General features: G+C 37.7%; 1 protein-coding gene across 8 annotated transcripts in view; it reads right to left on the reverse strand.

The window, feature by feature from the left end:
• FANCC (FA complementation group C) overlaps nt 1-18,978 on the reverse strand; it is an 86,262-nt gene that overhangs the window by 14,929 nt on the left and 52,355 nt on the right. For 7 of the 8 annotated variants that reach the window (XR_004305707.1, XM_015849278.2, XM_015849280.2 and 4 more), the window contains 5 exons: nt 15,452-15,504; nt 12,928-13,027; nt 4,974-5,049; nt 4,060-4,141; nt 614-785 (listed from right to left, as the gene is read on the reverse strand). Coding sequence is in view for 7 of the 8 variants with exons in the window: in XM_015849278.2 (XP_015704764.1) it covers nt 614-785; nt 4,060-4,141; nt 4,974-5,049; nt 12,928-13,027; nt 15,452-15,504 (483 nt within the window). In the remaining variant the exon portion in view is untranslated. The remainder of the gene's footprint in view (nt 1-613; nt 786-4,059; nt 4,142-4,973; nt 5,050-12,927; nt 13,028-15,451; nt 15,505-18,978) is intronic. The other variant, XM_015849279.2, reaches the window with a different exon arrangement.

The raw sequence follows: 18,978 nt of genomic DNA on the forward strand, positions 1-18,978 counted from the left end.
CTAACAGGTCTCAGTTCAAGACTTCATGCATTTACAGACACACAGAGACACACACCAGTCTATGCAGTACAAGGACTGAAGTTCTGACACTGCTTCATTCTGTTAGAGATTTAACATGGGAATGTAATATATTTATGCATATATGTAGCATGTATCTCTTCACTGATTTTTGACACATATGTAAGATAAATCAGAGTAGGTGGATGAGGTTGGGATGCAGGGATTTGGTGATGATTATCTTCAGCTGCTGCTGTGAATTTTCTTTTGTTTCCTTCTCAGAAGAAGCCATTGTACAAGAATGCAGAATTCTGTCACTCCCAGAGCAGTTTTATTTCTAATTAAAAGAATTTACATTATTTTAAAAGAAAGACAAAAAGGTGCTAATCTATATGTCTTTAAAAAATGGAATAAGTTTTCTAAATGTCACCAAGAAAATTCACAGAAATTAGCTTTCCACTTCTCCACTGCAACACAGATCCCAGGAGACCTTGCAAAACCAGTACCTTCTTCACTGTAGAGCTTTCATTTTTCTGTTGTATACTATTTATTTTATAGCAATGAGATATTAGCAGACTACCAACTGATAATTGCTGATTATTCTTACATTACCCACCATTGTTTGAGTCCTTTGTTGACTTTCATTCTGAGGGCAGTAGTAAAATGACAACAACCACAGCAAAGCATCAGGGGCTACAGGTGCTTTCATTAATTGGTCTACTGCAATATCCAGCCATTCTCCAAAACAAGCAACCAAAAACCAGATTTCATAAAGGTCAGCAAAAGAGCTGGAAAATGAAAATTATGCACTTAAGTGTTTAAGTTTTGTTAAACACCCTACAATTTTGTAGCTTAGCTGCAAAGAGCACTGACATGAAAATATAGATAACATTTTAACTGCTAAGCAGATTCATTTACTCTATCTAGAGGATACACTCAGTGCTATTAACACATTAATCTTTCCATAAAACAGATTATATCTAACACCAGGTTCTAGTGTATTGCAGTGAAAAAATATTATGAATTAAAATATACATCTTAAATTATTCTTACCTTAAACTTTCCAGTCTAAGGACTGGAAAAATCATGATTTAAATACCACATTCTAATGTACTGTTGTCTTGCTTTGGTTTTCAGTTTCACTGTCTTGTTTACACAGCATATATTTTTTGTAGATTATGGGGAAGTGTATTTAGGTGAAGTAAGAGTAAAGTTTGTAAGGATAGCCGTTTCCTGACTTAAAATTCAGTTCGAAGATACTTACAATCTGGAGTCACCGACCCTGGGGGTGTTCAAGGAAAGACTAGATGTTGTGTTAAGGGCCACAGTTTAGTGGGAGCCATTAGTAATAGGTGAACAGTTGGACTGGATGATCTTGTAGGTCTTTTCCAACCTTGGTGATTCTATGATTCTGTGATTCTATGAAATACCTGTATGGGCCACAGCTCATCTCTACGCTCTCTCACATACTCATCTAAAGCAAAGTTAGATCATTTTCATCACAATTGATCCAACTAATGAAGAGACAGAAGATAATGATGCAAACCAAAGGTGGACTTGTCCTAAGCAAAAAGTTAAACATGGCATGGAAGAAGGAACAGAGAGCTGTAATTAGCTATACAGAGCCTAGCTGGAGGCCTGTATCAAGCTTTACTGGGTCTGGATAGTTTAGCTCTGAAACCCAATCAAGAAAACAAACAAAAAAAAAATTAAATATAATTAACAAGAACAGACAATTAATTATGTGTAACACTGGAAGTATTTACGACTGGAAGCATTCATAGCTCAAAGGGTAAATACATGTCCTTAGACATATGTATTACACTGCTTTTAACAGGTACTAAGCAGAACAGAATCTTATTTTTACCTAAACAGTTTAAACACCACAAAGCATACAACTCACCATGACTTTCCTGTGCCATGACAATGCCTGGTCTAGGGTCATGAAACTTCCACTTCTGGCCTCATTAAAATTTCTGCTCATTCTCAAGTGGCAACTATGTCAATCACTCTACTGTGGCTCACTTTTCTGGGATGTTATTTCTTCCAGCCTTATGTAAGTTCATTTTGTTTTAAATTATCACATAACATTTACAGTTTACTGAGGTGACCACAAATAATAAAAATAATTGAATATAGAATCACAGAATTGCTCGGGTTGGGGAAGACCTCCAAGATCATCAAGTCCAATGACAACCTAACGATAATACCTTAACTCTAACAACCCTCCTCTAAGTCATGTCCCTGAACATGAAGCTGCCTGTTTATTAGAAAAGGACAGAAAGATTTTTGCTGTAAGACTTAGTGTTTAGTGAAAAACAAAATCACTGAAAAATGAGAGTAGTGACTATGAGAGAAAAGAATATGCTGTGCAGTAGCTATTTTTACTCATCTGTTAATCTTATTAAGTAGAAAAGATACAGAATCATGAATAAAGCAATGAATGAAAATTAAATACAGTTCCTTGTTATATTAGTACTTAAGAATTTTGACCAGATCTGTTTTCTTGCCAGCTGAATGGGATTAGGGAGAAAAAATAATTGTTGCATGAGTTTTAAAGGAAGTAAGAAGATATGCTGGCAAGTACAATACTATTCAAATTAGTGCATTAACAAGGCAAAGGAGGTGAAAAGACAACATAAGCAAATAAAGGGCTAGGGAACCAAAGAAAAGAGAGATGTTTTTTTTTACCATAATATACTATGATTAATGTTATTTTCTTTGTTCTGAGTTATATTCTTAAGAAACTGTGGTCAGTTTCAAGGACATAAACATTTGACAGACTTCAGAGCAGAACAGACAAGACACAGCACTAAGATGCAGTTCATACAGAAACCAAGAAACAGGTACCAGACAGCCAGGCCTCAGAAGGAAGAGCAAAAAGCTTGTTTTTTGTTTGTTTGTTTGTTTGGTTGGTTGGTTGTTGTTGTTGTTTTTGACATCAACAAAAATAAAAGCCTTCATATGTTAACTGAAACAAAATGTATATTCAAGAATCTGCCTTTCAGAATCTATATGATCCAGGTGTTGTATGTTTCTATTAAAATACTTCACTCTTAAAATCAAAATGAAACTGGTTCCTGGAAATTTAAAGCTGTTTAATGTTCTTTTGAAATGATCACTCTTGAATCAGATCTAAACAGACTTATCATTCTTTCCTTCTTTCCATATATTTCTAGAACATTTACTACCAAAGCAGAATTCACCTAAGCAAACACATTCATTACAGTAACTATTTAGAAAACAAACACCAAAGGGCAACAGGTCAGAAACATGGAGTGTCAGCTCAAAGAGCAATATAACAAAGACTGAAATAGTCTTTCAGTCTTATCTTCATGAATAAAATTAGAAAGTTTGGATGTCAGTACAAGCCTTCAGAAACTCAGTACATCCTCAGTCATGAAACAGGCCATATCCAAAAGGCTCACAACAGGCTCTTTCCAAAAATAGCTGTATTTTCAGTGGAAGTGTTCTCCTGTTACACCAAAAAATGGGGAAGTGTCAGATCAACTTTCCAACCAATATTCTCATCTCCCTCTCCTCCAGTTCATAACATGGGCTCTGTTTTTCCACCTGATCATCTTTTCTATGCGTATTCTCACAGTACTTTTTCAGGACTTAACTTGTGATGCTTTAATGAGCCAAAACAGTCTCCTTATAAGTCCTTAGGATACTGCAACCTAAAAACAAAGAACAGGTAATGGCATTGCTAAGAAAAAGTTCTGATTGATAACTCTGCATTGGCACTCTTTGGATGTGACAATGGCTTTTGAAAGTTCTGTTTAAACAGAATTGATATGCAATCCTGAATCAGTTTTAAAGATTCATAGGAGAAATGGCAGAGTAGGCAGGCAAGTACCTCTGAAACACAGGTATATTGGCCAGATGTATGGATGCTACAAAGTCCTCGTTCAGTAAGTAACTCAAGTGCTAAACTTTATAACAAAGCTAAATTTGGCAGAAGAATATAGACTTAATGAAATGTAGTCATCTCAGATAACTTCAGTTGGCATGACTTTTCACAAATACATTCAAATGACAAAAGCTAGAAATACTGCTTACCTAATGTCCGTATCTTCTACTATAGATTTTAGTGTATCTGAAATGTGTTTCAAATGCTGCAGCCACTGTGTAGATGGCAATTCTGAGAAGGGAGAATGAAAATAAAAGTCTTAGAAGATGGCTTTTCACTTTTTAATTTGAAAAGTTTCTGTCCAGCTAGAAAATAACAATAAAATTGAACACATTAAGATATCAGTAAGGCTTTTGCTTTATTTTTATTCATTTATCATCAATGAATTAAAATTTCCTCTTAAAATTTTCCAGTTTTCAACAATGGTTTGTGGTTCACAGAACAATTCATTGACAGAGCCATGTGAGAAATTACAATTAGGGATATTCTTTGAATAAGGCTGATGTAAATTCTTGCGTAAATTCTACCTCAGTATATTAACAGACTGTGAGTAGAGCAGAAGTTATTGCTTGTGAAAGACTGCACAACACTGAATTGTATTTTGTGATCCATCTAAATGGAAAATCTAAAAAAACATATATATAAGAAAATTAAGTTTGCAGAATCTGAACAGCAGAACTCAAGCTTCTCTTGTTCAGAGACAAACAACAAGGCAATACAGTATTTTAGTACATATATGGCATATAATCACAATTAGTAGTATTATACTTAGTATGCCTTCTTTCATATCTTGTCTTAATTCCTAATGTCATAGTTTTTATACAAAAAATAATGCACTCTTTCCTTGTTATTCCTGTATAGTTTTCTTTACAGTTATACCTATGTTATAGTAACATTTAGATATTTCTATTATAAAATGCAAAAAAAGAACATTATTTAAATTGCTTCATCAAAATGCCCAGTTTAGGAAAAGGCAAAATTTAGTCCTTTTAGAAGTTATTTTAACACATATGAAGACAATGCAAGTTAGATAATGCTGCAAATGTGTCCTGAAGAAACTTACCAAAAGGGCGTCTTAGTAAAGCTATTACAAGAGGCTGGTGGTGGTGAGGGAAGTAGGCCTTCAAAGGAAATTTATGCTATGAAAAAAAAAAAAAAAAAAATTAAAAAAAATTATTTTAAGAGCTTTTGGGTCAGATTTCAAAACAAGCCTATAGCAAACAATCTCAGCAACACAGTCTGAAGCAAGAGAACACAGAAGTACGTTTTCTACATATTTTTCTTCTATGCTTAAAATTAAGATTTTATACAAAGAAGAAAGGGAGATACCTATGAAAAGCTTGACTATTAAAATTATTTATGGATTGGTTATAGATTTTTTTTAAATAAATGTACTAAAAATTACTTAAGAGTGTGAATAAAATTACATCTTAATATTAACATATTAAGATATTGCCCAATAACATTACTAGTCTTTTTCCTTTAGTCAGAAAAGTCTTCATTCTTAATACACAAAGGCCAAAATAGATACTAGTTCAGTTTCACTTTTCTCTGTAAACAGACTCATGGACCATATCAAACTAATAATTAGTAACATCAACAAAATATAACAGTGTAATGTAGATTATTGCTTTATTTTTAAAAATGGAAAAGGAAAATTCTTATGATGTGACTCAGCACAAGGTTAGGGTAGTCACAGAAAACAAACCAGTCCTCTGTTTACCTGAGTGTTTGCAATTCAGATGATGTGCAAATATCTACTTGTGTAATCGTTAGATTAACAGCATCATACCTTTAATTTTTTTGTTCTGTAAGCATCCACTACAGGCATGTCCAAGATACAGCATAAATGTGCAAGTACAGGATGAACTCCATTTGAAGTGGATTGAAATCTGGCTGAACACCCAGGCCCAGAGGGTGGTGATGACTGTCACATCAAGCTGGAAGCCAAAACCAGCGGTGTACCCTAGTGGTCTGTACTAGGTTTGATCCAGTTTAATACCTTCATTAACAATGTGAATGATGGGACAGTGTGCAACACAAGGTTTATTTGATGACACAAAAGTGGAAGAACACCAGAGGGACATGCTGCCATCTAGAGGCTGGAGAAATGGGTCAAAATGAACCTCATGAAGTTCATAAAGGAAAAGTGCTAAGTCCTGTCACCTTAGACAGGAACAACCTGAGGCACCAGGACATGCTGGGTGCCACCCAGATGGAAAGCAGCTCTGTAAAGAAGGACCCAGGGTTCCAGTGAATGCCAAGTTGAACATGACTGGGTGTCCCTGTCACTAAGAAGGCTAACAATATTCTTGGCTGCACAAGGCAAAGTATTGCCAGCAGGCCAAGAGAGATAATCCTTACACTCAGCATTGCTGAAGCTGCACCTGGAGCACAGGGTCCAGTTCTGGGCCCCACAGTAAAAGAGGGACCTGGAGATACTGGAACAAGTCCAGTGTAAGACCACCAAGGTGATCAAGGGACTGGAGCACCTCTCTTATGACTGATGCTGACTGATCATCATGGAAAACAATCAGGGGATCTCAGAATCATAAAATATATTGACTTGGAAGGGACCCAGAAGGATCATCAAGTCCAACTTCTGGTTTCACACAGCACCACCCAAAATTCAAACAGTATATCTGAAAAAGGTGTCCAAATGTCCATCAGCTTGGGGCTCTGCCCACCACCTTCTGGCGCAGATTGTGTCCCCAGCCCCCAGCCACCCCTCCCCTGATGCTGCTCCATGCTGCTCCCTCGGGCCCTGTCGCTGTCACAGAGAGCAGAACTCAGTGCTGCCCCTCCATTCCCTGTGAGGAGCTGCAGCTGCCACGAGGCCTCCTATCAGCCTGCCATGCTCTGGGCTGAACAGACCTAGGGACCTCAGCTGCTCCTCACACACCTTGCCCTCAGACCCTTCACCATCTTCACAGCCCTCCTCTGGACACTTTCTACAGTTTTATGTCCCTTTTCTGATGTGGCACTCAAAGCTGCACCCAGTGCTGGAGGTGAGACCAAAACACACAGAGCAGAGAGGGACAATCTCTCCCCTCACCCACTGGCAGTGCTGGGTCTGGTGCACCCCAGGGTACAGTTGGCCCTTTGGGCTGCCAGGGCACACTGCTGGCTCAGATTCAACTTTATCAATGTCTACAAACACCTGATGGGAGGGCACAAAGAAGACTGATTTGGGCTCTTTGCTGTGGAACCCAGTGACAGGTTAAGAGGCAATGGGCATAAACTGGAACATAAGTGGGTTTCTCTGAACATTAAGAAACACTTTGTCACTATAAAGGTAACTGATCTTTGACACAGTTTGCTCAGACAGGCAGTGGAATTTCTGTCCTTGGAGATACTATAAGCAGTTTGGACATGGTCTTGTGCAAACCCACTCATAGGTGGCCCTCTATGAACAAAGGCTTTGGGTCCAGATGACTTCTACAAGTTCCTTCCAACTCCAGCTATTTTGTTTATCCTTGCTGGGGCCTCCTGTGCTTTTTGGGCAACACGCAAGAAGAGTTGGAAGCCATACTGCGGCAGGCAAACTATGACCTATTTGCCATAACAGAAATGTGTTGGGATTGCTCCCATGACTGGAGTGCTGCAGTGGATGGCTATAAACTCTTCAGGAGGGATAGGCAAGGAAGGAGGGGTGGTGGTGTCGCTCTCTACGTTAGGGGATGCTTTTATGCTACTGAGACTGTGACTGGGGATGGTAACATTGAGTCCCTATGGATAAAGATCAGAGGAAGGGCTGACAAGGCAGACATCCTGGTGGGCATCTGTTATAGACCACCAAACCAGGATGAAGAGACAGATGAGGTATTCTACAAGCAGCTGGCACGAGCTACACGGTCGTCAGCCCTTGTCCTCACTGGGGACTTCAACTTCCCTGACATATGCTGGGAGTATAGCACAGCACAGAAGAAGCAGTCTAGGAGGTTTCTTGAGTGCATAGAGGATGCCTTCCTGATGCAGCTGGTCAGAGAGCCCGCGAGAGGAAATGCCCTGCTAGACCTGATGTTTGCAAACAGGGAAGGTCTGGTGGGAGATGTGGAGGTTGGGGGCTGCCTTGGACAGAGTGACCATGAAATGATGAATTTCTCAATTCATGGTGGAGCTTGGAGGGGGAATAGTAAAACTGCTACCTTGGACTTCAGGAGGGCAGACTTAAAATTGTTCAAAAGACTAGTAGGGGTAGTCCCCTGGCATTCAGTCTTAGCAAGTAAAGGGGTCCAAGAGAGCTGGTTGCTCTTCAACCAAGAATGCTGTCTTAAGGGTGCAGGAGCAGGCAGTCCCCCTGAGCCGCAAAATGAGCCAGCAAGGAAGAAGACCGGTATGGATGAATAGGGAGCTGTTCTTGAGGCTCCGGGAAAAAAAGAGAATCTACCACCTGTGGAAGGAGGGATGGGCAACTGAGAATGAATACAGAGAAGTTGTTAGGATTTGTAGAGGTGAAATCAGAAAGGCAAAAGCCCAGCTTGAATTTAGCCTGGCCGCTGGGGTGAAAAGGAATAAGAAACTCTTTTATAAATACATTAACAGTAAGAGGAGGACAAAGGAGAATATCCACTCTTTGCTGGATGAGGCTGGGAATGTGACCACTGAGGATAAGGAAAAGGCAGAGGTTCTGAATGCCTTCTTTATGTCTGTCTTTAAAGGACAGACCAGTTATCCTCAGGGTACTCCACTCTGATCTGGTATTCTCAGCTGGGGAGCATGCTAAGCTCCCTGTGATTCCAGAAGAAACAGAGACTTGCTACTCATAACCGGACTGCCACAAGTCCATGGGGCCGTATGAGATCCACCTGAGAGTGCTGAGGGAACTGGAAGAGGTGATAGATGAGCCTCTTTCCATCACCTGTCAGCGCTCCTTGTTGACTGGTGAGGTCCCACAAGACTGGAGGCTTGCCAAAGTGACTCCCATTTACAAGAAATGTTGTAAGGAGGATCCGGGGAACTACAGGCCTGTTAGCCTGACCTCGGTGCCAGGGAAGGTTATGGAACAGATTGTCTTGAGGGAGATCATGCGGCATGTGCGGGATGGCTGGGGGATCAGGCCCAGCCAGCATAGGTTCATGAAGGACAGGTCCTGTTTGACCAACCTGATCTCCTTTTATGATCTAGTGACCCATCTGCTGGATGAGGGAAAGGTTGTTGATGTGGTCTACCTAGACTTCAGCAAAGCCTTTGGCACTGTCTCCCACAGTATTCTCATGCAGAGGCTGGCAGCCCATGGCTTGGATGGGTGCACTCTTGGCTGAGTAAGGAGCTGGCTGGAGGGCTGGGCTCAGAGAGTGGTGGTGAATGGAGTTAAATCCAGCTGGCGACCGGTCATGAGTGGTGTTCCCCAGGGGTCGGTGCTGGGGCCTGTCCTCTTCAATATCTTTATTGATGACCTGGATGAGGGCATTGAGTGCACCCTCAGTAAGTACACAGATGACACCAAATTGGCTGGGAGTGTGGATCTGCCTGGGGGTAGCGAGGCCCTACAGAGGGATCTGGACAGGCAGGAGAGCTGGGCTGAAGCCAATGGGATGAGGTTCAACGAGACCAAATGCCGAGTCCTGCACTTTGGCCACAACAACCCCAGGCAGCGCTATAGGCTTGGGGCAGAGTGGCTGGAGGTTTGTGTGGAGGAAACAGACCTGGGGATACTGATTGATGCTCGGCTGAACATGAGCCGACAGTGTGCCCGGGTGGCCAAGAAGGCCAACGGCATACTGGCTTGCATCAAAAACAGTGTTGCCAGCAGGAACAGGGAAATAATTGTCCCCTTGTACTCAGCACTGGTGAGGCCGCACCTCAAGTACTGTGTCCAGTTTTGGGCCCCTCACTGCAAGAAAGACATTGAGGCCCTGGAACACATTCAGAGGAGGGCTACGAAGCTGGTGAGGGGTCTGGAGCACAGGCCTTATGAGGAGCGGCTGAGGGAGCTAGTATTGTTCAGCCTGGAGAAGAGGCAGCTCAGGGGAGACCTTATTGCTCTCTATAACTTCCTGAAGGGAGGTTGTAGTGAGCTGGGGGTCAGCCTTTTCTCTCATGTAGACAGTGATAGGACTAGAGGCAATGGTTCCAAGCTGCACCAGGGCAGATTCAAGCTGGACATTAGGAAATATTACTTCTCGGAAAGGGCAGTCAGGCACTGGAATGCACTGCCCAGGGAGGTGGTGGAGTCACCAACCATGGGAGTGTTCAAGAAACGTGTGGATGTTGTGTTGAGGGATACGATTTAGCTGGGAAATATTGGTGATGGTTGGACTGGATGATCTTCTAGGTCTTTTCCAACCTTGATAATTCTGTGATTTACATGTCCATAGCTTAGAACTGGCTACTTCCTTTTGAAGTAAGAGCATAGCCACAGCCTTTCAACTCTTGAAATACAGAGTGGGAATATGGACTATAGAATTTGACACCTTTCTAAACCCTACATTAGGTTTGGGTAAATGTGTGAAATACATGTATGTACCTTATAAATAAATATAATGTCCCATTCCCTCTCTAACCTTTTTTAATTATTTTGTTGTTGCTGTTGTTGTTCTGTAAGCAATAATTAATTGAAATTATAGCACAGTAATATACACAGTAATCTTAGCTAGTGTATCACTACTATGGTAAGTCTAGAAGTCTACTTATCAGGTGGAATTAGGTTAATTAAAAATGAATGATCCCTATATTAAAGTAGGTATGCATGCAGTCAATTAGCTTGAATCAAAAATCTCCTTGAAAAAGCAGCCCTTGACACAGTTAATTAGTAGCTAAGACAAGCAACAGCTTAAGTTACATATGAAAACAGTATTGTAAGGCATGTGAAAATCAGTTTCAGCAAAGAAAAACATCTTTTTGCTTCCTGTAATACATACACAGTAGTTTAGGCAGATCTTCTCTTACATAAGCCATCACAAATTGCCAAACAAGGTACCTAGGTACAGAACTTAGACTCATAGAGTGATCAACTGCTCAGGTTGAAAAAGATCTTCAAGTCCAACCACAACCCTACTACCCTAACAACTTAAACTTGTTTGGATATGGCTGATTATATTAATTGCCGTGATGTAAAACAGGAGATAAAAGTTGAAGAGTGTCATAAAATATTTATCTAGCTATCTAAAACAACATTCCAAGGTGAAAACTACTTGCAGTCCTAATGGAAAATAACCCCAGAAGAAAAAAATGTTACCATTAAATAAAAACATGAACTTTAAGTTCATAAATTTATAACTAACCTGACCCCAAATCCTTTGCTACCATCACAAACTTGAAGGAAATCTTCTACAAAGCATGAAGAAGATCATCCCAACAGTAAAACCCAGTTTTAGAAAAAACAGCAAGTTCTGACAGTGCCAGATAGGAAAAGGGAATCATTCTGCTATTTTCCAAACCTGTAGAGCTGTCAGACATGACTTGGTTCTTCAAAACACTTTTTTGGACAATTCTATTCCCATAGCCCTTTTTCAATTAAGTGTACTCCAATATGACCTTCAGATGATCTAGCCACAATCTTTTTCATCCTCTGTCATTAACAGTTTTACCAATCTTGAAAGAAAAGTTAAAGGAGGAAATTATGTCATTGACAGACATCCAGATAAAGATGGGTACCATATATATACATATGTAATTTTAGTAAAACAAAAAATACAGAGAGATTTAAATCAAGTTTAGGAAGTAATCTGCCTGCTTATTTTTGTGCCAAATTTAAGTTAACTTCACAGAAAATTCAGAAACTGTGAAACAAGGGATTTTAAATCCTAATATTGAAGAAAGCATCTTAACTAAAGACTCATAAATTAAACTGGATAAGATTCAAGTAGAGGAAACATTTAAGACCACTTTCAGAGAAATAGGCAATAACCCACATTGTAATGTCAGTAGCTGAAGGACTTTTTACCGTGAAGCAAACACATCACCTGCACAATAGGATTAGCCCTTGGGTGCCTGGTGGGTGTGGGATCTTTACTTGTTTTCTCCACCCAGTCACCCACACCTGAGGCTACACAGTGTGCTGCTGCTGTATGCAACCAGGGTGGCATAAAATTAACGTGTACAGCACCTACATATTAAGCAAGACAGCTGCAGTTTCATCCTTAAGTCATACTGCCTGAAGACAGAAGATGATAGATTCAGTCACAATGGTAATTAAAGGTCAATATATCACATGTTCTCACATGAAGGCCCCAGATTTTCTTAACTACCATCTCCCCAAGAAGTTGCAAAACTCAAAGGAATGGAAAATATTCATAAGTCTAAAACAGAAAGTATTAAATGATAATTTCCAAACTTTCAACATAGACAATGGAGTTAAAAGCAAACTAAATAAACAACTTGATTAGCATTTGAGGTGACAGTGTGATCTAATAACTAACAAGAATTTTGTTACCTATAAACAGAATAAAACCTTTTTGTGACTCCTATTTTAAACTTTAAAAGTGAGAAGCTGAAATATGAAAAGTAATCTATTTAATTCAGTTCAGTGTGAACAACGTAAAAGCCTGTGCAAAAGAAAGGATGCTGAGCTGGGAAATTTGAAGCCTTAACTGACGAGACTTTTCTCAGTGGCCAATATTAAAGGCCAGAAATTGGACGAGGATGCAAAGAGCAGACAACAGAGTGGACTGGAGATAGGATTGGGGTTATTACATATGTTTTCTTTATTCTCAAGAACTCTGCTATTGCAGAAGAAAAACAGTTTTTTGTCTTTTCTGTCAGAGACGCGTGACAAAAATCATATGAGCACACTATAACAATTTAACTGCTCCTGAGAAAACTATAGTTTGGGTTGCAGGATTATTCCAGGATAAGTTCAGGTAAATTTCTCTGGTGCACTGGTTCCATACTGTATTTCTATTTACAGGCAAAAAAAAATCTGAACTAAAACTTAGCATACATGTACAAACATGGGGAACAGCATTATTAAACTCATATTCAGTGACTGGTCTTATGGGTAGAATTGTTATTTTCTTGCAAAATTTAGTATTTTCTCGCTGAAAAGAAACATTAAGTAGAAGATCTTGACTAACCTGCTTGTTTTCATTCTGCTGAAGCTGAATGAAGAGCTGTATAAATATTTGTATTATGGTCATAACTTCAGGAGCTCCATCAGTTTCCAAAAGTGCGCTCCTAAGATTGAAAAATTAGATTATGACAGAGATTAGATAATTTGTCTGCCAACTATAGCAATGTTAATGAAAGGACTTTGAACATATATATATATATGTATATACATATACATATGTATATACAAAATGTTATTTTGTATACGCAGTATACAGACACATATAATTTGCCCAAATAATAAATCAAAAAAGTATAAAATTAAAAATCAGACTTTCATATCTTTGTTAGGTAAAACTGGTATCAGAACAGTTGGTTGACTGCAACTATTCCCACACCTACAACTAAGCATATGTAAGTGCTCTGAGGGAAAGCACTCACAGCCATGTCAGAGTGAAATTACAGTCTCCTGGAATATACTAACTTAAAGTACACATATATAAGTCCTGACTTGTCAAGTAGTGCACTCGTAATGTAGTCAGGGGAAAGAAGAAAAAAGTTGCTGATCAAATATAAAAGTTCCACAGATAAAAAATTACAGGAGGAGATCAAATTTTAATATTAAATAATACAGAATCATTGTGACTCCTTAGTGAACACCATCAGTAAACCAGCAGAAACAAAAATAACTATGTACCAAAGGCATACTAGATCCATAATTACTGCAAATTTCATTATGGATTCCAATTCATGATGCATTCCAAAGTGCTTTTACTGTCGAAATCATTGAATCTATTCCGGAGGTTCAGGAAGGTGAATGCTTTAACTGGCCCTTCCATAAGGCATAATGCAACCAATGCGCAAGTGGAAGACAAAACTACATTGGCAGCCAAGAGCAATTTTCATTCTCATCTTTGAATAATGTGGAAAGGCAGGGAAAAAAGTTCAAAGTAAGCTGCCACTGAGATGTCCTAGGGTTGTTTTTTTGTTTGTTTGTTTGTTTTTTGTGGGTTTTTGTTGTTGTTGTTAGATTTTTTATTTTTTTTCCATAATGACAAAAAGATGAGAACAACTAACACACTACTGTAATGCAAAAATTTCATAAAACTGTGGGCAATTTAAATATAAGAAATAGTACACAAACTCAAGCTAGTGTGTATGGAATGGACTATGAAGCTATACAGAACAAAGCATGGCTCTACCTTGGTAAAAAAGTTGGGGAAACAAGTTATTATCTGTGAGATAAAACAATTTAGCCCAGTCAGGTAAAGAACAGGAAAAGCTATTAATGAAAGAGACGTAAGTTTTAGATATGAGTTTCAGGGTCACCTAAACTCAGCCCTCAGCCCTCACTCACCTCCATACCTTCCAATAAAATAAATTTTATTCCAGGTGCGGATACACAATACAATTTCTAAACAGCGTAATACAAAGAGCTTTCTAAATTCCTAGATGTAACTATGTCTGAAACAGCGTGCTCATTTTGAGGCACCATTTGGTAAAAATTGGAGTGATAGCAGAGAAAAGAAAAATAAACACAAACTACAGAAACAAATGGGTCTCCAAAAAGTCTGCAGAGATTTTGTCTCCCTGTACCTTAGAGTTCAACCTATGACATTTAAGGTCTGTTGGAGTTACAACAATTTTTAAGTGCACTTTTCTTTTGTAAAGTGACTGGTCTCAACTAACCAGAAAATGTTAATGCTGGAACACAGCAATGGAAAGGAATGCTATAGCAACAGCGGTCAAAAGGTTCTACTCTACTGAAGAGCAAATTACAGTTTCTAAATGAAACATGCACAGACACACAAATGTCTTTTTTCTTACAAAGGAAAACACATAGCAAAGATTATGAGTTTCTTTTTAGATTTGATCCAACAAAAACGCATTTCAGGCTGATTACCAGAGTAGTACATAGTCTTTGAAAGAATGGTAAAATAAGAAGAAATACAAGCAAAGTGAAAAATCCACTGAAGTTACTAAGGATTGGAAGCCCCCATGTGGTGAACAACATAAATAGCTTCAAAATAACCATGGCACATTCAAAGATGAACTCATTGAACAGGCAAGTCAGTAATTTAGCGCAAATAAGAGCATATCTGATCTAAAAACTGAGGATTATTAATATAATAAAGAAGAAGCAACATTGGTAAGCACAAACATTATAGCTACACTCCATCTGCATGCTGGTATAAGCCAAGCTATTACAGATCATTTATAGCTTTCGTATCAAAGTAGTATTTCAACCATAAGTCTCTACTAAACTGGAAAATCAATTCTAACTTCTAAAGAGTAAAATACAACATAGTCAATTTTATCAATAATTATTATATTCCAGGTTTCAAATAAAGTTCTCAGGACTTTCAACATTTACTATTATTTGCAGTATATTACAGAGAAGGGTACCCTGCAGTACCCAGCTACAGCATATGACACACAGAAATTATAATACTGCATATTTGCATGAAAAAAAAAAAAAAAAAGAAAAAGAAAAAAAAGAAAGAAAAAAAAAAACCAGTGTGTGATTCCTACTATACTTTCAAAACTTACTTGAAGATTTCGTTAACAATTCTGAAAATGGCAGGATGGCTTGCAGCTTGTGGCTGTTCATGAACAAATGGAAGGAAATTAGTCATTAAGAAGCAGCAACTCAAACAACTGTCACAGCATATTTTATGGCTTAACTCATGGATAAAACTATGCTGCAATTAATAAACTGTAAATCTCAAATGAACTCTTTCTATCAGATTTTCTCAGGATTAGATTCTTCAAAATCACAGATAGAGTCACAATGACACTAAGCAGGCTGATCAGCAAATTAGTACAACACCCAGGCTACAAACTGTTTATGACAACAAGCACTAAAAATAGGGAGTGGTGGGGAAAAAAAAAAGTTATTGCATGCAATTGCTGGAAGTAAGAGACACAGATAGGTTTACAAAAAGCTTTCCTCTTGCCTTTGCAGGCAATGCCTTTTGGGTATACTTAGAGATTCTTGATACACCATCAGAATTAAATTCCAGAAATTAAATTTATCTCTTTGTCTTTAACATTACCACATATATTTTGGTCTAAGTTATTTTTACAACTATTATGCTCTTCTGTGAATTGAAGAGTTGCTAAGGTAATTATCTCAGTACATCAAATTGTATGTATTTTTTAAATCAGGAAAGCTTTTTTGTATTCATGGTACTATGACACAAAATACTATTTAAAGAAAGTTATTTTCAACATGCACTTGTAAACATGCTACTTTCTAATCCCATACTCTTACATTCTAAGATTTAAGTAAGCTTTTGTACAGCACCAAGATTAAGTAACTATTTGCACACATAGTCTAGTTTAAAAACAAAACAAAACAAAACATAAGAACAAGTAAATGCTTCACATTTCCAAAATTAGAACTGGAAGATCTGATGAGAACATAATTCCTGAACAATTTGGAATGATGCATGTCTAGTAAAAAAACATTTTACAAACTTTAGAATATATGGAAGGACCAGTATTTACATATGCCTTTTATTGATAAAAGGTCTAAGTGTCTGAAGCAGCATCCTGAAGAATTCAGCATGTTTTTCAAGCTAGTAAGTATTACGTAGAAAAATATTCTATTTCATTACACATAGGAAGAACAAGGACTTTTATCTGAGATAATAATCTCAGAAATTAAGACACAAACTTTAATAGAAACTAATTAGAAGAGCTCTTAAAATAACAGCTCCTTTATTTCTCATGGCTGTCTTCACACACTACAAATACTCAGGGGAATCTTGTTTTCATGTTTTACCTTACTTTCTCTCTGTGGTAGGGCTGTAGCTAAACTGTCCCACTGAACACATGCCATCTAGTATTCAAGAGTATTTACAGCTGGTTGCTTAGACGTGACAAACAGCAGGCAGCTGATTGCAGGGTTGGGCTCCAAAATTCCACCGTGTTAGAGGGAAACTTGGACCAGACAACTTCCAGAGGTCCTTCCCAGTTTCTAACACTTTCTGGAAACAGTGGGAAGTGAAAACAATGTTCTACAAGTCCTATGTGTAAAATTCAGTTACTTCTCTACTGTCTTTTTAGATATTCTCTCTTTAACACACAAAGCCACCGTTGCCTAACATTGCTAAGAGTCAACCAGTCACACATATCAAGATCAAACCATAGTTCTTTAGAAGAAGACCAAAATATAAGTTTTCTATGGAACAACAAAAATTTTTTTAACCTTTCCTCCCATACAGCAGCAAACAACAATAATCACTGTGAGAAAACACTATCAATAGTTTCCTCTACTTCATAGACATGAACACAACTGAAATTTCATCACTGGAATTTTAAAGGAAAAGTGGCCTCATATCACCAGATTTTGTTCAATTGACGGTATGCAATTTATTTGAAAGTACTCAAAATAAGAATATTATCACACCATAACAGTCTCCAAGGCAATGTGAAGCTATGTCTGTAGTGCAGCATGCCATGCTATAAAAGACAGCAGGAAGAGATTCTGGAGTCTGGGAGGGTTTCTCAGAGGGCTTCCAGGTTTTTAACAATCTCTCTTCTTTTTTTATTTTTCTTCTATTTTTCCCCCACAAATAATAGTTTATTATAATTTAATAATCCCATTTGTGACAATGCAAATTTTTTCAGAAAAAGTTCAGAAAAACTAATCTCTACTGGGAGCTTGTTCCAGCTCTTTTCATGTAACACAAATTTCATGTAATACAACAATTCAAAAGATCGAAAAGATCGAAACAGTGAAATGGAACTGCACATGTGATTCTACAATAATGTATTCTAAGAATGCGAGCACTTCAGAAAACCACCTCATACGAAAACAACGTGACTTAAAAAAAAATAAGAAAAAGACATGGTAACATGAAATAATATAAACACAAATTCTATAAAACTACAGTACTTTATTATCTACATCAACTGAAAGAAGAATTCTAAACAGCCCATGTGATACAAAGCCAGTACTGAATGAAAAAGAAAAAAAAAATCTCTCTCTCTCTATATATATGTGTAATATATATTTGCATCTACAGGATACATGTAAATAGGATATAGAAGAATATATTAGCAATAAGACTCTACTATAGCAAAGCCAAGTAAGAGTAGGCATAAGGTAACAAACTGGACACAAAATCACACAGTAAAAGATTTGAGGTGATAACACAAGTGCCAGTTCTCTTGTCTTCCTAATACACTATTGCATTTAAAATGTTTTACTTCCAAATTTTATTTTTACCAATATTCCTGAATTTTGAACTTAAAATTGAAAAAAAAAAATGAGAAGAATCATTTCCTTATAGATTGTGCCTGACATACTTTTATTTTGAAGCATAAAGTTTTCTTGAAAGCACTAACATCTTTTTACATATACATATGTATTTTATTTTAACACCTCTTTAATTCATCATGATTACAAACAAATTAGTTGGTGTTACTTCAGACATTTTACCATAACACAGGTTTTGAAGGCAGGCAACACTCAGGGAATTAACTCTAATTTAGCTGGACTGTAGTAGGAGAAAAAAACAAGCTTTCTATATTTTCTCTCTATCCATTTTCCTTTCCCCTCTTTAAGACTTACTTCATTTACATAGCTGCCAACAAAAAGAAAGTGTGGATCCACCCACACTCAGAACCTGCGAATAAGGCAAAACATGCAGACAGTTCAAGGGCATAGGTGCAACAGCAGCAAGGAAGACTCCACAGTTAGAGCTTTATATATAGAGCACAACATACTTTTGATTCTCATCTGTGCTTCGGGAAGGGGATAATGTGGAAAAACAAAACACAGCAATCACATAAGATTTATAAAGGCAAAGCTGACAAATACTAAGCCTCTCAACCTACTGTACTGGAACAGGGTTTTCTTGCAACATGACTTTGAACATAATAAAATTACTCAGGAAAGCTATCTAAGAATCGAACATAAACTATAACTAACACTGATTTGTTGACACAGTTGTTTACAAATATGAGCTTAGAAATCACTTTACATACATATTTTTACATTTCTTATAAACTGCAAAATTCTGATGTGCTAAATACTAGTTGTTAACTCGAACACACAAACTTCAGTG

Source organism: Coturnix japonica, chromosome Z, assembly GCF_001577835.2.
Source record: "Coturnix japonica isolate 7356 chromosome Z, Coturnix japonica 2.1, whole genome shotgun sequence".
In the NCBI taxonomy this organism is placed as follows: Eukaryota; Metazoa; Chordata; class Aves; order Galliformes; family Phasianidae; genus Coturnix; species Coturnix japonica.